The following is a 23,792-nucleotide window of genomic DNA, read 5'->3' as shown; positions in this document are numbered from 1 at the left end:
AAACAGGTTCCCTAATTTAGGTTGTTATCATAAATGTTTTTGATCGTGTCTTATATAGACTTCTTGCAAAGCAATTATATCGGTTTTCAGTTTGTAGTTTGGCAAATATTTTCTGACGTTTTATTGGTGAGTTGAGTCAGTTAATCAAATCCCACATTTTTCATCTGTTTTCTTAATTGTATCTTATTCTTGTACTTCTCGTGATTCTAGATTCTTTGGGCTCTTCATATTTCCTTCCATAGTATTCTATCTTATCTCCATCTCTTCTTCTCTTAGGACTTTCCGTTTCTTGTGGTCTTTCTGTTTCTTCTATTATTTGTCCTACTTAACCTTCTCTTATATCTTTCTCTTCTCCTTGATCTCCTGAATCTTCTTCAATGTTGCAGTGTTGCTTGTAAAAAATCTTCAGCCTTTTCTACGGTATCAAGCTTATATCTTTTTTCCTGCCAGGTTACCATTATCCTTTCCGGTGTTAACCACCTAAAATTGATGTTATTTTTGTTAAAAACTTGTCGTCAAAAACTGGTAGTTTCTCCTTAAATCCCTCATTCTTTTTGGAACCTGTTTTAACTAATATTTGTTTTCCTTTATATTCAAGTTGTTCGCCAGGTGTTCAATGTAAAATTTCATCTCTAATCAATTTTTTTTGTAAATTTCACGTGAACTTCTTTAAGGAGATGGTGTTTTCTTCCATAGCTTGTTTAGACCCTATATATCTCATTCATTTCAGAGATCATTTCCTCTTTCCTAGTCCCTAAAGCTCCCACCAACAGTTTAGCCATCTTCTTCCTTTTCTTCTATTATATTTTGGAACCTAAGGTATTGGGCAGCTCTCTCTGCTTCTAAGAAGATCACTGATGTTTCTAATTCCTTGTTGGTTGAAATTAATTTCTCATTCATCTCCATGAGTTTCTTTTCTTCTTTGGGAAGTCTTTCTTCTACTTCCACCAGTTTTTGTTCAATTTTAGTAAGTTGTACTGGAAGGCTTCAAACTTCCTGCCTATCAATTTCATTCTTTCTTTTAATTTGCTTGTGTCATTCCTTATAACATCAATCTCTTTTCTGAAATCTTCATGATTTTTTAACATGGTTTCTTGATTTTTTTTTAGCAACTTCTTGCATGTTCTGCATCATGACTTGGAGATCCTTATAGGAGTTAGATCATTCCCTCTGAATCATATCTTTGATTTACTTTTGTATAGAGCCTTGTGTAGTATTTTTTTCCTCTGCCCCTATCTTTGTCAAATTTGGGTTGCTTGCCATATTAAATAGACTTTTCCAAAAATTATTGTTTAACAAAATATCCCACTTATGGCTTCCACCTCTTTGGCCCTCCACTGTTTTATATTTTACGCTTTTAATTGGGTATTAACCAATCATCTATTGAGGGTATTTTTTAACTATTTTTTCCCTTTTGCCCCTTTAAACCCTTTATTCAGTGAAGGGTGGGAGAAGTTTAAGCCCTAAATAAGAGATCAACAATCAGAAAGCAACAGTAAAAATATCCCAGTATCAATGTTACTATTTTTAATCTTATAAGATTATTAATTATAATAATTGTAATAGAGTTCTCTTCAATATCACCAAAGTATGATTAGGCTATCTTATTCCTATGTAACAATTTTATCAAAGATATATCCTATATTAATATTTAATAATAACTATATTCAATAATCAATGAAGATTTTATAGAATAGATTATAAATTATTGTAAGTGTTTATATTCTTAAGAGATATAGAGATATAAAGATATATTATTTATAAAGGTATAGATTGATTTGCAAGGTCTTTTTTCAAAATGCAACTTAGTTTAATATGTATTATATAGTTATATTTCAGTACAATACAGTTTTTCAACAGTCACTTCTCAGGCTTGTTTTTTCTTCTCGTTTTTTTTTACACTACCAATTATATCTAACAGATGTTCAGCAGATGTCTCTCTCTTCTAGTTGTCACACTCTATATTACAAAGTCATTGTTCTTGTAGAGACTCCATTTTTCTTTAAGAATTTACCACAGTTTCAAAATTTCCAAGTCTCTATTTAATCTCTTTTCTATTTCTCAGACTATATAATACCAAAAAGTTAATGCTCTATGAAGTTTCTTTTATATTTCTCTTCTTTTTGCCCCTTTCAGCTTTGTTCAGTTCTTATTATTTCCTGGTTTCCTTTTCACTAGTTCTTTTGCTGTCCAGCACTCTCGTTGCTACACTTAAAACTTTCACAGATCTCACCGCTCACCAGGTTCCATGGCTCCAAAATCTTGCTTATGCTCCCTTCCACTGCTTTGCACAAAAAGCCTAGGGGAAAAAAAGCCTCCGTCAAATGTATATCACTGTCATTCCGCTTGTTGACCGCTTGCTCCGTTCAGCCGTCAGATCATCTCAGCTGGTCGCCTTCTCCCAGTCCACTCAGATCCTGGTTTCTCCTGCTGATCACTGCCAGCTGCCACTCACAAACAGTCCACAGGACACCCCAACTCCTTCAGCTGTCCCTCCAGGACTTCTGTCAGCTTCTACGAGCTCCGCAAACACAGGAAAAATGGCTTGTGAAGCGGAGAAGATTGCTCGCACTGCCACTGTCTCCAACAGCGCCCCCCCAAGTTCATTTTATTGAGTTTGTTAAAAGTTTTTTTCCTTTTTTGAGGAGAATTCAGTCTATTTATGTTCAATGACAACTTCCATATTTCTTCCTGAATTCTCCTACTTATATCTAGTTTTTATATCCCTTGTTGTTCTGGTTTCTCTTAGTTCTCTCAATTCTCTTTTCTTTCTCTCTTTGCTTTCAATTTCTTCTCTTTTTTTTCATTTTCCCTTTCCCTCACTTGTATTTCTTTCTCTTCTCTAATCAATACTCTTGATTCTTGTTCTCTTTCTTCTTCTACTACTCTTTCTTCTATTTCTTCTTCACTGCCGAAAATCTCTTTGTAAAACTCATCTGCCTTTTCCAGGGTGTCCACTCTAATTCTCTTTTCCTGCTATGTAATTATTATTCCCCCTGGAATCAGCCATCTAAAATTGATGTTGTGCTTGGTCAGTTTAGATGTCAAAAATTGATATGCTTTTTGTAGGTTCCTAATTCTTTTTGGCACTTGTTTCAGTACTATCAGCTGTTTCCCCCTATACTCTAATGGATCATCTCTCGTTCTATGAAGAATCTCGTCTCTGATTGATCCTTTGACGAATCTTACATGGATTTCTTTTGGTAAGTTATGATGTCTTGCATAATTAATATGTTTTCTGTAATTTTCATCCATTTCCATCAACATTTTATCTTTTTCTATTCCCAAAGCTTTCTCCAACAATTCCGCCATCATTTCTTGTAGGTCTTCTCCTCTTTCTTCTTTTGTTTTGAAAACGTAAATAATGGGCCACTTTTTCAGATTCCAGGACCATGACCATTGCTTCTAATTCTTTGTTTGTCCTAATCAATTTCTTGTTGATTTCTTCCACTCTTTTTTCTTCTCTTTCCATTCTTCCTTCCATTTCATGTAATTTTTGTTCATTTTTCATAATTTGTTGTTAAAAGGATTCCACTCTTCCATCCATCGTTTGTATCTTTTCTTTAAGTTCACCAGTGTTGCTTCGTACCTCCCCAATCTCTCTCTTCATTTCTTTGTGATTTCTCGACATGGCTTCCTGCATTGATTGCATCATGGCCTACAAATCTTTGAACGAGTTGGACATAACTCTTTGCAATAATTCTTTGATTGACCTTTGACTAGATGGGCTTGAAGTAGCCGATGAGTTGGCCAACAAGGTCTGTGCCATTTGCTTTCTTCTTGTCCCAATTCTTGTCCCAATCCCAAGATTTGTAATGCTCCTCATATTTAATATCTTTTTCAACCAATACACCCACTTCTTCCCTCTATTATATCCCTCTGTCACTCTAATCCTTTTTACTTATCCGTTTTATTACAGATTCACAAACCTTATCCTAATTCTGTATCTTCAATCCTTGTATTAATTTGTCTGACCAATCTATTTATCTAGTTGTAATAATATAAATTATATACTATGTATAATATCCAATAACAATAGAAGTATCTATAGAGAGAATCATAAGTAGCGGTAAAAATTAAATATATTTTTAAATTATATTGTTTAAGAAATATTGAAGTATGTTAAATATAAATATTAGTCTCAAGAATATCAAGATCTCACCCAATTCACAATCATATAAACTCTTTAAGCTATAATTTTATTTTGGTAATAATAGTAATAATAATAATAATAATAATAATAATAATAATAATAATAATAATAATAATAATAATAATAATAATACAGTAATGGCTTAGTAATAATAGTAATAATATATCAGAAATGTACCAAATATACCAACAATTCTAACATTATCGATGTTATTCTATATTTCTTTTCTTCTTTCTCAATTGCCACTACTATGGAGTCTTTCTTTCTTCTTCCAAAAGGTTCTCAAACAGCAAAATCCACAAATGTATTCAGTTCTCAATTTCTTCAATCAGACACTTTGCAGATAGGTTTCCCCTTTTTTTATTAACAAATAGTCAACAAATGTCTCTCTTACGCTTCTTTTGTAATGGAATTCTGTGCCAAAACTGCTCTGTCAATCTCAGCCAGCTCTGCCTGTTAGTCACTTTCCCTTTATTAAAGATTGTTACTAACGTCTTTCATAAAGTTCTCCAAAGGAAAAAAAAACTACCCAGAGTCTGTTAAGTTATCACAGTCTCATTTCTTGTTTTGCAGTTCTTTATTCTTAATTTAATTTACTTTGGCCGTTTGAAACCATGCTTATATTCCCTAGAGGGAGGGGCCATTAATTAGCATTTTTACTCCCAAGTCGCCTGACCTGCTCTTCCATGAATCATCCTGCTCTCACTCACACCCAACACAAGCTTCTCGGGAACATCCACCTGATTGCTTTTGGTGAACCACAGCACTATCCCTCACTGCACGGCCCTTCCCCTGGATCTGACAGTTCGAATGTGGCCAAGACAGGAATCGACTGTGAAAAGCTTTCACTAAATCCAGAGCATGGATGGAAGTTGCATCCTTCCACATAAATGCCTCCGTTCCATTTCCATTCAATCAGGTACTGATAGTCAAGCTTCCTCACTGGCTTGTCTAACAGAAGATGCCGAGTAGACAACCACACCTGATCCCCCACAGCCAATGGCAGCGGCGCTCTCCAAGAGCGGTCTGCAACTCGCTTATAATCTGCCGTAGCCTTCCGGTACGCATGCAAGACTTTACATAAGACTGCACATCGTGTCGTAATCAGGGCCACCAAGACACAAGGTGCAATGTCTTGAACAGGCCAAAATGCCCTGCCGCAGGATTGTTGTGGCACTGCAACAAGATAAGACCTGAAGTGGCCCTGCCGGGACAGAGTTTGTTGCGGTGGTGTAAGAGTTCCTCTTCAAATGACCACAGTGAGTTGGGTCCCATTTCTTGCCTCCACTGATCTGCCCAAGCATCATGCCGCTGCGCCTCCCAAATCTGCATTCGTAAATCCACTGGCTCCCACATAGTGGAAGACAATTCTACTGGCAGTACTGTCCGGAGTGGGAGTTGATCCTCTGGACGCAGGTACTCAGGCTTTTCCACTACAAACAGACGATGTGTGTCGGCATGCCTCAAAGCTTGCTGCTCACTGAACCCATCTGCAAAATCCTGGAGTTCCGAAGGCACAGACACCTCAGGTGAACTCATTACCATCCCTGCACAGATGTGATGGGTGTGGTCCATGCACTGCAGACTTGGGAATGTGATCATATTCTGGAATCAATAGATTTGGGGGTCATGAGACCAAAGCCATGCAAAACTTATCACAGGGAAATGCAATCCAGAAGTGAGGTAAAACTGAATCACCTCCTTGTAGAGTTGTAATTGCAGGAATGTTCCAATCTCGGATGGCAAACCTCAGATAAAGAATGTTTTCAAGCAAACAAAGGCAAACAAAGTCACTAATCTAAAGGAGGATTAGAGAGAGGAAATAAACATATGTTAGACTTTAACTAGAGATAATTAATTGTATTAATTACTGTGCTAAACAGTAAGGAAAGTTAAGCATAACCAGTTAACCAATGATGGAGGATAACTAAAAATGTGTATAAATGCAAGACTAGACTCCAGTAAAGATCATCATGATTCAGTTGTTCATGATCAAACAATTCGACTGCCTTGTCATTACAACAAGTGGCGCATGAACAGGGACCCTCTTACTTCATCTGGCAAGGATTTGGTGCACCTTCAACCCTTTGTGGTTTCTTCCACCTTTTGGTTTCTGTAAGTATGGGGTGTTCGCTTTCTGAGGAACAAAGGAAGCATGTAGATGAATTAGGCTATTTGTTGAAGAAAAATAATACCAAGGTACCACAGAGAAATCTCTTAAGGTTGGTCCAGGAGGTTGCAGCTCAGTGCCTATGGTACCCAGAAAAGGGGTCTTTAAAATTAACTGATTGGGAACGTATAGGGAAAACATTGCATACCGAACCTTGAGCAAAAATAGAAGTTTTGCAGGTGTGGCATTTATGTAGGCATGCAATTGAAAATTTGGTCACAATGAACTTTCTCTTTTAACACCTCCACCTTCATGTTATACTAATGCTGTCATTTGTCCCCCTTCACCTGAATATATGTCTTCCATTCCCTCAGCTCCTGCAGATACAGGGCAAAAGCCTCCTGACTCTATTGTTCAGTCTTCTTTTCAGAAAATGGTAGAGACTTGTAAAAAGGATGCCTCTGTCTCAGGAACAGAACTTGCAGAATTACTGTCTGTTTGTCCAGTACAATATCATCCTGGTCAGGGGCCACAGCTTGGACTGCAAGTAGCAGAATGGGAGGGTCTGACTTATCAGATCTTAAGAGAGTTAAAAAAGGCAGTTACAGACTATGGGATTAGTGGTAATTTTACAAGAGGACTTGTAGAAGGAATAAAAAATGGTTATACAATGATCCCTGAAGATTGGAAGCAAATATTACTTGACTCCTCCAGCAGTCTCTCTCACACCTCCCCAGCCACAGCCGGTAGCGCTGGGATCGATTTAATCACTCAAGAGGAAATTGAGTTTAAATTTCCCATGGAAGTTAAAATAGTTCCATCTCAATTTAAAGGTCCTCTTCCTTCGGGATTAGTTGGCTTAATTTTGCCTTGTTCTTCTGCACACAAAAAGGGCTGTTTTCTTGTGCCTGGGGTAATAGATTCAGATTACACTGGTATCCTCATGATTCAGATTTGGGTGAATCTTCCTCAAGTTCTTCCTTGTAATTCTTCTGTTGCTCAATTGCTTCTTCTTCCACATGAAAATCCCATCTCCTGGTATAGGTAATCGTGTGGATGCAGGATTTGGATCAATTTCTTTATCTGTAGGCTTACTTCATCAGCTGAACTCCTCTCATCCTTTGTTAATGCTCTTCCTTAATAAACAACAATTTCAAGGGTTATTGGATACTGGAGGCGATGTTACTGTCATCTCCTCTTTATAGTGGCCAGTACAGTGGCCAAAAACGATAGTTTCTTCATTGTGGGGAATAGGAGGATCTACAGCTGCTTAGCAGAGTGTTCAAGAAATTAATGTTACAACATCTGCTGGTAAGTCCTTTTTCCTACAACCATACATTCTAGATATTCATACTAATATTTGGGGCCGTTATATCCTTTCTCTTCTTAATGCCCATTTGATTCTTGATGATGGCTCTTCCTCTTAAATGGCTCTGTTCTACGCCAGTTTGGGTGGAACAATGGCCATTATCAAGGGAAAAACTTGCTGCTTTACAACAATTGGTTCAAGAACAATTGGCTGCTGGTCATATAGAACCTTCTACTAGTCTTTGGAATACTCCTGTTTTTATTATATGATTTATATGATATGATATGTATTCTTTACCCAAGGATCCTAGAACAGTGGTTACTACTACTTTAAATCCGGCCTTTTCTTCCATTTTTGTGCGAAATCCTATTTCTAAAGCTCTTACAGTCTTTACTGATCGATCACCTACAAGGGGTGTGGTTGTCTGGCAGATTCAACAACAATGGTATTCTAAATTTACTGCCATGCAGACTTCAGCTCAACGTGCTGAGCTGGCTGCTATGATTTTGGCTTTACGATTGTTCAATGACCAACCTATTAACTTGATTGTTGATACTCAGTATGTGTATTTAGCTATGCAATCTCTTCCCTTTTCTTATTGTGCTCTCTCTTTGGATAAGAATTTGTTATCCTTGTTTTTATCTTTAAAGAATAGTTTGGAAACTCGCTTGTATTCTTTGTATGTAGAACACATTCGAAGTCATACTCCCTTTACTAATGCCTTGACTGAAGGAAATTGGAAGGCAGATGAATCCTTAAAGGATGTTATTTCTCATTGCCTATCCTCTTTTGCTATAATGGGTTGGCCTTCTCAGTTTAAAACTGACAATGGCCCTGCTTATATTAGTAAGGAATTTCAAACCTTTTGTCAGAAATGGAATATTACTTTAGTGCACGGAATTCCTTACAACTCTCAGGGTCAAGCTATAGTTGAGCGAGCTCATCGTACTTTTAAGGCATTGCTTCAGAAACAATTACAAATTGCGAAAGATTCAAAAATCTCATTGCTGTAGCATTATATACTTGGAATTATTTAACCTTTTTAGATTCTCTTGCAGACTCACCTGTTAATTTGCATTTTCGAACTACTGAATCTTTAGCAAGGCCTTTGGTAAAGTATCGCCAAGCTCCAGATCCAACCTGGAAAGGCCCTGCACCACTGATCACCTGGGGTCGCGGTTACACTGCCGTGGAAGATCCTTCTACTGGACAAGCAGTGTGGGTTCCAGCGTGCTGTGTTTGTCTGTATGATGGCATGGCCTTCACAACCCGATTCCGGATTTCAATCTTCATCTGAACACGGAAGTCTGTCTTCTAAGGTCAACGCGCCCGCAACCCATCACTTGGGGCCAGGTTAAATATACTATATATCAAGCTCAACAACAACTGCAACAGGCTTCATTACCTTAGACTCCTGAAAATCTTGTTGCTGCTGTTTTTGCTATTATTACCGCTAACTCTGTTACCATTTTACTTTGTATTTTCTTGTTTATGGTTAATGGTGTTTCTGCTTAAAATGACACTTCTGTGGTTCGTCTTAACCCTAATTTGTGGGTTCATCATGCCCAATACGTGTTTATGATCCATGGCACAAATATTACTCTATACTATGAGCCCCCAATGGCATTTGGTCAAATTTCTTTTACCCCTAACTTGGTCATGTCTTCTACATTTATTGTCTCACAACTACAATCTATTTCACACTCCTGGCTATTTTCTACACCCCCTATGCAATTCTGTCCGTTGGCGTTACTTGAAAGTTAGTCAATTTACAAGGGGTCTGTGTTTCTGTTGTCACGCTAAACACCCTTGGCTTCATAATTGGTCTGATTATGATGCTGCTCAGCACATATTAAAAAAGCTAGGGAATTATAGTTATTGTTCTGACTACTATTGGTTGTCAGGTACCTTTAATTCTTCTTTGCATGGAATTAATATAGCTCCTGATATGTATCCTGACAATTTTCCTATTTTTAATGCCTCTGATCAATCTAATACAGGATCGATATGGGCTGGTTGGCAGCTTAAGGATCCTAATATGTGGTTCTTTTTGATAAATATGCTACTAATGTTCATCCTCAGAATTTTTCATTCTTTGAATAAAACTATTGAGGATGAGCTTGCCAATTTACAATCATACATTCAAAATAATATCCATGCTCAGTACTCACCTTTTGAGTGGCTAACCAATTGGCTCCCTGATTGGTCTTGGCTCAGACAGTTTTTCTTTTATGGAGGATAACTAAAAATGTGTATAAATGCAAGACTAGACTCCAATAAAGATCATCATGATTTAGTTGTTCATGATCAAACAACTTGACTGCCTTGTCATTACAACACCTCCTCATGTGCACCAATAGTCAGATGCAAGGGCTGTGTGGCAGCCTTGATAGGCCCAGACACAAGCAACCAGCCATCCATGGTTTCAACCTGCAGGGGAGGGTCTACAGAACACTGGGAATTGCATACTTTTCTGCAAAGGCCACGTCCACATGAAGTTCGTGGTGGTGCTGGAAGCCACCAGAGCATGCACTGGAATCCCCTGGGAACTATTGGCCAGGAACACTTGGGTCACCAGGATCAAATGCCGAGGGGGTCTGGAATCCACTTCTGAAGGACATGATCCAAATCCTGTGTGCGTCCAATCCAAGGATTTCCAGTTTGGAGAGTGGGTACAGGAACTGAACAAGTTTGCTGAGTCCAAAGAGTAGGCCTTGGGGCTGACACCCCTTGTTGCTTCTTGGGGCATGGAGCGGCCCAATGTCCAGGGTCTCGTAGTCCTGTGGGAATGAGGTTTCATAGACAACAGGGGCCACAGGAAGTGCTTGGGAAGCATGACAACGGTTCCGCCATTGCAGGTGGGCATCAATTCTCAGGCATAGGTGAATCAATTCAGTGAGGGTCGCAGGACAGTCCACTCATGCCAGCTCATCCTGCAACTCATCCACCAGCCCGTCTTGGAACATGTCCATAAGTGCTGCCTCATTCCAAGCTGAATCCTGGCTAAGCAGCTGGAACTCGCTGACATACTCCTGCAAGGATTGCTGTCCCTGCTGCAAGTCTTTCAAATGACGAGCAGCAGTCTGGGTCTTAATAGGGTCCTCATACATTACCTTCAGATGTTCACAAAACCCCTGGAAGTCATTCAACAGAGCACTATCTTGCACCAGCAAGGGTGTGGCCCAGCGTGCTGCAGAGCCAGAGAGCAGGCTAATTACAAAAGCCACCTTATCCCAGTCAGTGGGGAAGTCCTTTGCCCTCAAGCTAATGAATAGCTGGCACTGTCCCCAAAATTCTGGAAACATATCTTGGTTGCCGTCAAACTTGTCCGGCACAGCAGTTGGGCATCTTCTTCGAGGAGGAGGAGGAGGAGGAGGAGGAGAGGGAGCAGCAAGAGCCTGAAGCTGGCCTACCTGTGTAGCTAACATAGCCAGCTGCTCTTGCAGCAAAGCATTCTCAGCTCGCAGCTAATTCATCTCTTAAGAAAAATAAATTACGTCTTGGCAAAAGGCAAACTGTTCTGTCCCAGCCAAAGTTTCCGAAAGCAAACACAGATAAACTCCAAAACTGAAACCTTCATGGCTTTATTCCACAAATAACCCTCTTTGTAGATAACAGATGGCTTGCAGCCAATTTGTCCAATAAATCAGAGTCTGTAAACATCATACTAATGCCTTTGAACTTTTGCCTTTTGCAAAGGCAAAAGCTGTTTGAAACTATGCTTATATTCCCTAGAGGGAGGGGCCATTAATTAGCATTTTTACTCCTGAGTCGCCTGTGCTGCTTTTCCATGAATCATCCTGCTCTCACACCCAACACAGGCTTCTCGGGAACGTCCACCTGATTGCTGCCAGTGAACCACAACAGACTAAATCTAGAAATTAAAGATAAGGATGAAAAAGAATACTATGAAGTCTGGAGTAAAATTATCAATGGCTGGAAAAAAAGAAATTGTTGCTGCTTTATCAGAATGAAAGTTAAAGCTTTGTAAATAAAGAAAATGAAATATAATGGACAATATGATATGAATATAAAAACTACAAAGGGAAAAAGGAGATGGATAAGCCAGGTTGCAAATATGTATATACATGTTTATAAATGCAAACAGAAACAAATATGTAACTAGCATATCAACAACATAAGGAAAAAGGGAAAATTAACTGTTATATTTATTTCTATGCTAAAAATATGTATGGCCAAAATGATGGCCAAGAAAGTCACACTGTGTTTAATTTTTAATATTTATTTAATAAAAATTAAAAAAGAAAAAATAGTAAACCAAAATTTTACAAAAATAATAATGGTAGGTTTGTCCATTTACATTAAATCTGCAAATAGCTTTCATCCTAATGACAACAGTGAGGATCACATGGGTCACTAAGTAAAGACCTCACATGATTGTAACTTCCAACTCTGCTGGCTTTCCCATTGATTTAGCTTGTGAAAAACTGGCAGAGAACTCAAGAATAATAATCATATGGGGATATTGTGACAGCTGTAACTCCAAGGAACTGGTCATAAGTACCATTCATTCAGAACCATTGTAATTTCGAATAGTCACTGAACGAATGGTTGTAACCCAAGACCTACCTGTAACAGAAATAATTCCAATTGGTAACAAAATATTAATTTTAAATTTTAATTTCAAGACTCCACAAATGTGAACAAACCTGTTTTCCAAAAAGGATTCCCTAGCAATAGGGAGCCTGCATGCTGATTGATCTATATATGAACATCTTCCATCTTATAATTTTGTTTCATCTGTTTATTGTTTTAAAGGGTTTACAAAATGTTTTAATTCTTCATTTTGTTGTATACCACCAAGAATCTCTTTGGTTGAGATGGGCTGGTATATAAATTTTACTAATATATAAGTGAATAGATGAGAGAGAGGAAAGGAAGAAAGGAAAGAAAAAGAGAAAGAAAGAAAGAGACATAAATAAATAAAGAAAAATAATAGATATAGATTATATTTATTGTGATGTTGCATTAGCTAGGAGACTACACTGTTAATACAAAGTAGTTTGCTCAGGCGCTATCCAGAGTACACAACAGGGGGAGAACTAGCTCTTTCTCTTAGAAGGCTTGTGGCATTCTGTAGCAGCATCCAGGGCTTTGAAAGAGAGAGAGAGAGAGAGAGATGTAGATATGGATGGATAGATAGACAGATGATAAAAAGATTAGTAGCCATTATACTTTAGCCCTACCTGAAATAAGACCTTACAATACTGGGTCTTCTCTTTTGAATAACTTGATATTCCTAATCTATCTTTCTCCAACTAAGACATTTCTTGACTTGAACTCTCAAAATTGTCCAGCCTGAATCTCCCTCCCCAGGAGATTTAAGTAATCAATAATGATAGTAATTCAGACCTAGGCAACATAGATTACCATAAGTTCTTTCTGAGTAACATAATAGTAGCAGATGCACTTATGGCAGAATATAGTAGTGCCTTCACATTAAAAAATGAATGAGCACTTCTGTTCAAATTGAAAAATGTGTAAGCTGTAATAGACCTACATTTACATATAAAAGTGACATTGACACAAGCAACTGTCACATGACAATGGCAAAAGTATGATATGAAATAGGCAAATTTCTGTTCCACGTCATATGTTCAGATAATTTTCTAATGGTGGAGTCTTATACTCTTGTGATCTGAGAGACATGTAGATATTTCCAAGAGGAAGATATAAATATCTATCTAACAAGACGTAGTTCAGTGATGAAAAAAAGCAAGATCCTACACATAGGTAAGAAAAAACAAATGTACAGATACAAAATAGGCAGTCCCTGCCTCAATAATAGTAGTTGTAAGATAAATCAAAGTGTCCTGATGGGCTACTGTTTATGTATAAACTAGCAGTGAAATGCAGCTGCCAAAAAAGTCAATGCAATCCTAGGTTGCATCAGCAGAATATGATCAAGATTATAAGAAGTGATAGTACCATTCTAACTGCACCAATAAGATCGTATTTGGAATCCATGATGCAAAAATGACGGTCAGGTCCTTAAAAGAATACAGAGAAGGGCAATTTTGATCAGCAGTCACCAACCAGTGGGCTGCGGCCCACTGGTGGGCCATGAGAAATTTTTTGTGGGCCGCGGAGAAATTTCACCCTCAGAACACCCACCAAAGCAATTAATCCAGGCTGCGCAGACACACAAGAATGCGCCGCCCACATGGCCCATGGGAACCCTCCCTGGCTACTCACTCCATACCTGGCAAACTTGCCTGCTAAGTTGCTATTTTTCCTTTTTCCAACCATCAGCAGTTCTGCTGTGCTGGGAGATTTAGATTAGCTAGGAAGCAGGAAATGGTTGGATTTCTTGCTTTCTAGCTAACCTTTAGATCTTCATCTCTGCTTTTAAGCACAGCTGAACCTCCCTTAGGACTGAAGGTTCTATTATTCAGTGCAGAATAACTTGCCTCCCTGAATTGCACATCACTGAACATCTTCAAGAAAAGATTATCCAGGATATTATCAGGATGCGTGCCTTGAGCAAGAGGTGGATAGAAGACCTACAAGGTCCCTTCCAGTGGTATGATTCTATACTTAAAGAGTAGTAGGAGCCATCTGAATAAATGACTAGTCTTGCTTTTCAGCTATCTTCACTTTTAATGAAAAAAGAACTAATTTCTATGATTCTATCATAATAAAAATAAATATCCAAAGAGTTGTTTTGTTTGTCTAACTTCCACATCTATTACTTGGGAAATATATCCAAAAATAGCATTCAGATATTCATGTGTCAGGGACCTCTTGATCTCCATTATGTGAAAGATTTGTCCTAATGTGACCTTTTTTTTTCTTACAGCTTTGTCTTCTGCAGAAAATTTAGGAATTTATTTAGGAGTCATTGGAAAGGGCAAATTTAGGATCATAACACTACAACTATCAAATGTTGACAAGACTTATTTATTCCTTTATTTTGAACTGCAAAAGATTACCATAAAGACAGGCTTCAAGGAGCTAACCTATGGCATTAAACTGAGGCTATATGTTCTGCAGCAGCTGGAGCTTATTTAAAGGAGCCTGGATCACAGTACTCTGTGAACAATGGGGTTACAGTGGGTTAGAAAATTTGAGTGAGCCTAGCATACCAGGGTCAGCTGCCCTTGCTTCCTTGCTCCTCCCCCATCCATGTGCCTAAAAATAGAGATAATCAGGTTTCAAAGAGGAAAAGGAATGGAAAGGTCAAATGTCATGACATCAACTCTATTCCAACACAGCTTTTCTCTCCAATCTCATTTTTCCTTAACTGGGCCTCTTCCAGCAGCAGCAGCAATAGCCCTTTTGTGGATGCTGAATCCATCTCCATGGTCTATGCTTAGAGCTAATTATTATGATCATTGTCAATTCCTGATTTTCTCCCCACCCATCTTCTCACTTGATGCTCTTGACTCCTTTTTTATTATTCCAGTTAAGGGATAGTTTTATTTAGCATTATTGAGTGTCTTTGATTAGGCCTAAAAGTCAATCAAAAGAGCCACAATTGCTGCTTTCAGAGCTGGATGTGGAATTCAGTCAGTGCCAGAAATAGTATTGCAAACAAAAAATGATGCTTGTATGTATGACTTTAGATCCTTGATAGTTACCATTTTATATGTAAGTAGTTACAAGAGTGAAGGCTCAATGATTAAATTCCATCTTAATCACTCCACAAACATAAAATGCTATGGTTTTACCTCTGAACTTACTAAATTTCAGCTCTTGATTTTATCCTAACTTCTGTGTATGGCTTAAGATAGTTTAAGGGCCAACTACCTCACATGCAAACTAGTATGCTTAGCATTTTCAATATTGCTCTGAGAAATCTACTTGTGGTTTTGTAAATCTGTACTAGGATCAGGGTCCAAAATCTAATCTGAGTAGACATTAGGCACCCTCTTTAAGATTGCAATGCTTTTTCCTTCTGGCATCAAAGTTAAAATCAGGTTATATGTTGACTCTTTGAAAAGGAACATTTGTTTTGCTCCTATTTAAGAATTTTATGTTTTGCATTGAATTCTGTAAATTGTATACTTCTATATGGAAAGAAGGAGCCCCTCATTTATTTCCCCAGATTATCAGGAACTGCTGAATATGTCTATATTTTTTTTTAATGTAAGGGTTATTGAAATGCTAATCACAGCTTCTCCATGAATTATAGTTAAGTTCTGAACTTATTTCTACCCACCCAACCTAATCACTTGATCCTCCTGAATAGGATAGAGCAGGGGTGTCAAACTCAAAGTCCGGGGGCCAGATCCGGCCCATGGGGTGCTTAAATCTGGCCCATAGGGTTGCCCTGGAAACAGTGAAGGACTGACCCATATTGCCTCTGCTAGCAAAAAACGGAGTTTGGAAGGACTGCCCAAGCTCCATTTTCACTAGCAGAGGGTTGTAGGAGGCCATCTCAGCCAAAAATGAAGCTTGGGAGGGCATTTTTACTGGCAAAGCGCTCAGGCCACCCAGGCACCCCTGACATGAGTGACGTCGAGCTGGCCATGCTCATGCTGGCCATGCCCACCCGGGGCCCCCAAGGTCAAACAGCCCTGATGCTGGCCTTCAATGAAATCAAATTTGACACTCCTGAGATAGAGTATAAGAGCAGTTTCTGATCCAGTTATGTTTCATTCAAGTCATGCAATGAAATCCAGATTTGTGCCTATATCCTTGGTTGTCCTTTGATCCTGAAAACAGGCTTCTTCCATGGTTTTAAGTCTGTCAGATCTTTAACCTTGATACAGAAGTGGGTGTTTAGTGGTATGAACACATACTGCCTGGCCTAATTGTATGAAATACTTGGATCAAGTCTTCAGCCTAAAGAAAAATACATATGTAACAATCTAATCACTATGTAGTTTCTGAAGTGACTTTTGCAATTTTTCTTAAATGGTGTACTTAATTGGTTTGAATAGATATACTTATTCATTCTTATTAATAATTCAATTTTAGAAAAGAAATAAAGTAAGATTTTAATTTTTGTTGATAAATTCCCATTATCCAATCTGTTAAGAAATCAGACGGAGGAAATTAGATCATGCTTCATATATTTCTGTCCTGAGTTACTAGGTAAAATTAAAAACATAATGATCCATGCTGACTTTTTTTTATATACAATCTTTGTCTTTTTACAAAGATTCCTTGTAACTGAAAAAAACTTGAAAACTGTATTCAAATAATTTATTGTTTCTTGATCCCCATATTCTAAACAAGATTTCTCATAAAGTTTTTTTGTGACTCTTTAAATCTAAGTATCAGGCTTCTTACATCCCAGGCCTGGGCTGGCAAAAACCTGAAGATCTCTTTCAACAAGGGTATTCAATAACTCTTGTTTCTACAGTGATCATCTGGATTTTGCAGCCCAGCTGTTTTGCCCATAAAAATAATTTACTGCATTATTCTATATTAGAAAATTTGCCCTAAAATGGCAAGTACAGAGAGTTCCAAAGATTTTTTCAGACAAAGTAGTCCGTTTGCTAAAACTTTAACAGAGCTTAACTTTCAATACAGAAATATGGAGACCCAGGAAAGAAGCAATGGAATAATTTAACTGAATGTGAAATCTTTCTATGAGATTACTTATCTGTTCCCACTTATGACTATGACTGTGTTGTTTGTACCTTTACAATTTATATTGTTTTATTTGTTTCCTAGTATGATTTGATTGCTTATTAGAAACCTATGACTATCACTAAGTGTTGTATCTTATGATTCTTGATGAATGTATTTTATTTTTTCTGTATGTACCCTGAGAGCATATATACCGAAGACAAATTCCTTGAGTGTCCAATCACATTTGGCCAAAAAAGAATTTTATTCTATTTTATGAGATAAAGAGACCAGGACACCTCCAAGCTCAATAGCGTTCCTAAAAGACTGTGGAATAGCATGAACACTATTAATTTCACAGCTGCCTTCCCAGTCTTCTTGACTATTCAGCATTCCATTATGTTTTCAATCCTGTCATTTGAATTCACTTTGCCCAAAACCACATTTCACCAAAATCAATAGGCACCTACTTTCAAGTAATAATTCCAAACAAATTCACTCTTTCACTTCCCATATGAAATTGTCAGATGCTTCTGGACACATAGAAAAGCCTGAAGATTTTAACTAATTATAACTAAAGCACGGATAGTTTCTTGAGATTTTAAATGGCCTAAAAGAATAGTTCTAAGCAATAGGTCTAGTTTCATGCATTCTGTTGGCCCCTTGTTCTTTAAATATGCATGGAACAGCCAAGAGACTGCTAACAAAAGAGTTCGTTAGAATTATTGTAGCAAGTCTGGACCTGCCTACATCCTAAGAAAAAAGCAAGCGGCTACTGCACTTGTTGCTGGGCACAACCTCTATTTCCACCCCCACCCTGCACATCCTCACATACACCAAACACATTTCTCTCTGTAAAGAGTTTATTATGTCATTTTCACTCATGAAGAGAGTAGTGTAGGGTAAGGGTTAGCACCAATTATTAACCATGTAAGATGGAACTGTATTGTTAAAATGAGAATCCCAGGTTTTTTTATGTCTTTGTAAATCCTGAAAAGAAGATCCTGTCAAGATCTTCCCTGCCCCCACTCCCTTTAGCAGTTGCTAGGCAACATTAAACTAGATGCCTGCACTACTTCGGTGGTTCCCTGAATAATAGTCCTTTGTCACCCATGAATGTTGTAGGGTTACAGGGTTACATTCCTTTCTCAGCAACAAAGGATCATTAGATATTGTATAGGTCAAAGCTAGCACCCTTCTTGCAAGACCTATCCCTTGACTATAATGTTTAGCTACAGGCTTGGATCCAATTAAATGAGGTGATGACAAGTAATAATTGGAAGCAAGGATGAGGAAGCAAAATTATACATTTCCCAGATAAGTCCATTCAAGGGGTGTCAAATGTTCTCAGTGTCTCAAAGCAGAAGAGTTTCCTGAATTTCCGTCAGTCACTTGATGCTAGTGATTTCAACTTAATAGCCTTCAAACAGTCTTCACACTCAAAAAAATCAACAAGCTATTATACTATCTTTTGCAGATGGAATGCAGAAAAGAGTTGAATATTGAATTAAAAATAACTTTGACTAGCTAAATGGCACCATTGGCCACAATTTTCCATTGCTTTGTTGCTTACAGCAACATTGAATTGAGTGGCCAGTTTATCATTATAAGTTGAATATAAAGCATAATTTTCCTCATCTACTTAAGGATGCAGGAAGGAATCCTGTCTTCTGCTATACATTGCTTCCAGATGTTCCTCCCAGTTCTGATAAATTACATTCTCATATAGATTATGTGTCTGTGATTTCTCCTTTCTTCAATTGTAATTATGCAAATAACAACTTGTGACCCCGCATAAACAAATCTGTAACCAACTGATTTTTCATAAGAACTCTATGGAAATTTGATAATATTCAACCAATAAACCAATTGCAACTACTACAGGTACATAATTTGTGTAACAGGGAAAGTCCAACAAAATTTCTCTTTTGTAGCTATAGATAACACTGAAGCCATGTCACCATCATTATCATCATCATCGTTGGCATCTGTGGCCAGCAGACATTATGATGCAAGTATCCAAGTATAGCATTTGTCTGAAGAAATCATGTATGAGTCATTATTTGACCTTAGAACAGTTTATTTCAGATGCTATCAGTGAGAATATGCTGGTGAGGGTACATTTATATAACCACCTATTAATACAAGTAATAAGCAATCTTTATTATTATTATTATTATTATTATTATTATTATTATTTGGTTTGCATTATCTAGAAACAAGGATTTGCTGCCCTTATAACAGAAAGGGTGCTGCAAAAATTCAAGAGGAACCAAAGACCAACTGATAATTGATAAAACTAGTTTTGAAGAACTGAAAGAAAAGACAAATTGGTTCTTGGCCTGGATTGATTATAAGAAAGCATTTGATTCTGTTCTATACAGCTGGACTGAGAAATTCTTAGACTTTTTTGGAATTAGCAGCAACATCCAGAAATTCCTGAAGACTTCAATGAAACTAGGGCATACTAAGTTGATGGTCTGTCGAGAAGAACTTGGGGAAGTTGAAATCAACAAGGAATCTTCCAAGGTGACTCATTATCACCTTGTGTTATTTTTACTTTTGATGGCACCACTAACAAGCATTTTGAACAAAGCAAACTGGCTATGAACTGCTTAAAAGGGTTGAAAAATTCCCATTTGCTCTACATGGATGATTTAAAACTTTTTGAAAAAATAAAGTATTGAGCTCACTGCTAAAAAGCACTGAGGAGTTTAACAGAGACATTGAAATGCAATTTGGCATTGACAAATGTACAAATGCTGTTAAGGCAGGAAAAAATGTTCAAGATGATTGATTCAAATTAATAATGAAGAGCTGATAAAAGCAATAACACCAGAAGAGGGGTACAAATACTTGGATTCTTGAAAGCCTCTGATCTGTTGCACAACCAGGTCAAGGAAGCTACTTCAACAAAATACATAAAGCGAGTCTGTCAGTATATAAGAAATTATGAGCCAGGATAGCCATAACAACAAGCCAGCCAATGGGAAATGGGACTAAGAAGTAGCACCTGTTGTGAGCCATGTCAGACAGCTTTGAGACTGGCTTAGGGTAACTGGTATGTATAAATATAGAGCTGTGATTCTGAGTTCTGGTGGTTCTGGCTTCGGCTTCTTGTACTTGCTACTATATAGCAAGAGCTGCATGGATATTGTATACATGCATTTTGTTTTATATTATTGTACATAAAGCTGTTTCTTCTATAAATGAATCCTGCTGAATTATTTACTGTGTGCTGGTTGGATTGTTGCAAACTCTGACAGGTTATGAGCCCAGAGCACACCAAGCACACAGTAAGACTGAACTGTAATTAAGCTGAAGGACAGCCTGTGTTAAAAGAAGAAGGGAACAAAGGTGAGAAGGCTTGCAGGATGGCAGTTGAGTTCATGGCCTCGATTGGGACAGAAGAATTATATTGCTTGGGCTGCAAAATTTGAATACTTCCTGAAAGCTGAAAGCTCTGGGATATTGTTATTAATCCACCAGCCAGCTTTAGCATCAGCAGATCAAAGGCAGCATGATAAAGCACTGGCCTACATCATCTTAAGTTTAGGAGGTGAACAATTCTTGAATGTAATTGATTTAAAAACTGCAAAGGAAGTTTGACTGAAATTGAGAAGTGTGTATGTGAATGCATCAGCATGCAATATTGTTAATTATCAAAACATTTATACAGAGCCCAGTTGCTACCACAAGAGAATGTGGAAAAGCATTTATTGCACATGCAGACTTTATTTATTGAGTTGGGAAAGCATGGAATGCAGATTCCTGAATCTCAGAAGGTACTGTTGGTGTTGATGAAATGTGGAACATTATTTCAGCTGTTTTTGAGTGCAAACCAGAACAGGACTTACTAATGGAAGCCCTTAAAGCCTGTTTGCTTTCTGAAGAAAACATGCCATTTTAGAAAAAGCCAAAAGAAAAGGAGAAATTCCTGAGGTGGGGGCCCAAGAAACAGAGAGAGAAAAGCAATAGACAGGATGTCTGCAAAGACCAGAGAGCCCAGCAAATATTTTATACTAAGAAAGAGAAAGAAAAAGAAGAGCGGTGTTTCATCTGTGGTGGTAAGAATCATTTGAAGAAAGACTGTTTTCAGGGAAGAAAATCAACAGATGAACGAGCTGCTGTTGCAAAAGTTAGCTCTTGTAATAGCAGAGACAAATGGTTAATACAGAGTGCAGTGTCAAGCAATTGATAATAATTCTAAATTGTTTTTCAGGATGGATCCAGCTGGAGGAGATGCAGAAGCCTTAGCAAATGGCCAGAAGGCTAAGTCACAGGAAAAGGCAGTGTGCTGATTCCATGTCTGGAGGAAAAGTTTAGTAACATATTATGTGTGCCTGAAATGGAGCATAATTTACTGAGTGTTTCTAGTCTAGACAATTTGTAAATGGAAAATGTCTCATAAAAAAGAATGGAAGTGTATGTGCACAGTGCATAAAACAAGATAATCTTTATATGTTGCAGGGACAAAAGATTCAATGTGCCCAAACATTTGGAAATGTGGCACAACATTATTCATGTGTTCATCTCTTGCATAGAAAGTTTGATCAGCTTCAGAGTTTTGCAAAAGATGCTACAGTTTGGAGAAGGGTTAAACTTAAAAGGGTGTAACACATATTTGGACTGTGCAGTATGTAAATCATCAAAGTCCAAGGTATTTCCAGTAAGCAAAAGTAGCACAAGACAGACAACAAGAGCTCTAGAGCAGATTTGGTTGGGCCAATGCAAGACAGTTTGGGAGGAGCAAAGTATGCACTGGTCATTGTAGATGACTAGAGCAGATTGGGTTCTGCTATTTACTAAAGAGTAAAATAGAGGTGCTACAGAAATTTAAGCAATGGGGGTAAGCTTCATGGAATGGAGATATAAACAACAGGTATGTCATCTGAAAACTGACAACAGAATTCATGTCCGCAAGTTTTCCAAAATGGAGTTTTACAAATAATGAACAGCTCACTGCTGGAGGATTCTGGTCTGAGCAGGTCATATTGTGGTAAAGTCATGTTGATTGCTAATTATTTAACCAGTAGACTGTGGAGTTCCTCAATTAATGATACTCCGTATGCAGTGCTATATGGGAAAAAGCCATCTCTGGCACATTTAAGGGTGTTTGGAAGCAATGCATGGGTACATATTCCAAAAGCAATCAGGATAAAAGTTCAACCAAAGGCTAGAAAGCTCAGGTTTACAGGCTATGAGCCTGGCTCAAAGAGTTATCGCTTTAGTGATGGGAGCAAAAGAATAGTGATTTCCAGGTCTGCTAGCTTTGCAGAGCAAAATTGGATGCCAATTTTTGGGATGATCCACTTAGTGATGGTGATCCACTTAGTGACAGTAACTCAGTGACAGTGTCAGCATTCAGGGAGGAGAAACTGAAAAAGAACTAGAAAAGGAGCCAGGAAAAGATGATGACTCGGATATGAAGCCAGAAGGTGTTGAAACACAAGAGCAATCAATTCACACAGGTCAGAACGATGGAACAAGGAGATTCCACCTTCCATTCTGCTGGTAAAGTTAAGATGTGTAATATGTGGTATGAGCCAAGAAACTATCAAGAAGTATTGGCACTACCTAAATTTGAACAAGTGAAGTGGAAACAAGCTATGTACAAAGAAATGAAATTCATGGGTGAACATAAAGTGTTCACATCTATGACTTTGTCACAGGGTTGCAAAGCCATAGGGTGTAAATAGGCATACAAGAAGAAAGTACTACCCAACAATGAGGTACAATATAAAACAAGATTAGTGGCACCAGATTTTTCACAGAGAAAAAATGTGCACTATGATGAGATATTTGCACCTATGGTAAAGAGTGAAAGCATAAGGTTGGCACTAGCAGTGGCAGTGGCATGTGGCCATAAAATTTGGCATTTTGATATAACCACAGCATTCCTCAGTGCAGAATTAGAGGAAAAAATTTACATGCTTCAAGCACTAGGGTATGAAAGTAAAAAGCCTAACACTGTGTATAAATCGAATAAGGTCATTTATGGGCTGAAGCAGTCAGCCAGGAATTGGAATATCTAGTTTAGATACAGCACTGAAAGGTCTTGGGTTCAAGAGTTGCAAGGCTGATGTTTGCATATATATTGGAAAGTACAAGGTGGGGATTGTCAATTGTTAGCATTTGTGGATGATCTTTGTTTCATTGCAAATGATGTGTCACAGGTAAAAGAATTTTCTAATCAGTTAGAGAAAAAATTTGAATTAAAAGATTTGGGTGAAATACAAAATTATTTCTGTGTAGAGATACAAAAAGCTGAGAAAGATGGTTATGTTCTCAGTCAAAGAAAAATTGAACAACTCTTAGAGAGATACACCATGAAGGATTGTAATTCTATTCCAATACCTATGAGCACAGATTTTCATAAAAGTATGGGTGAGGACAAAAGTGAAGCCTGTAATCAAGAGATATATCAATCAGTAATAGGGAGCTTGTTATATTTGTCACAGTGGTCCAGACCAGACACAGCTTGTGCATTAAGCATCTTAAGTTGTTTTACTGCTACAAGTGAAACTCAAAAAATTAGAATCTCATGCAAAAGTTCATTTATTTCAGTAATGCAACTTAAAAGGTGAACCTAATATATGAGATAGACTCATTACATGCAAAGCAAGATAGTTCAAGCTGTGATGTGTCATAATTGAGATGATTATGGCTTACAGCTCATG

The 23,792-nt window shown here is 37.7% G+C and overlaps 1 protein-coding gene across 1 annotated transcript in view; it reads left to right on the top strand.

Annotated features, from left to right (window-relative positions):
• Window positions 1-20,322, top strand: part of TCAIM (T cell activation inhibitor, mitochondrial) — a 56,661-nt gene extending 36,339 nt beyond the window's left edge. Inside the window, exon 12 of the mRNA XM_087917763.1 lies at window positions 19,329-20,322. Coding sequence (XP_087773889.1) covers window positions 19,329-19,399 — 71 coding nt within the window. The 3' untranslated portion in view covers window positions 19,400-20,322. The remainder of the gene's footprint in view (window positions 1-19,328) is intronic.
• The last annotated feature ends 3,470 nt before the right edge of the window (window positions 20,323-23,792 follow it).

This window comes from Pseudonaja textilis, chromosome Z (genome assembly GCF_049901715.1).
Source record: "Pseudonaja textilis isolate UNSWEBS1 chromosome Z, rPseTex1.2, whole genome shotgun sequence".
NCBI lineage: Eukaryota > Metazoa > Chordata > Lepidosauria > Squamata > Elapidae > Pseudonaja > Pseudonaja textilis.
Note: the sequence above shows the minus strand (reverse complement) of the source record. Positions and strands in the feature narration are given on the sequence as shown.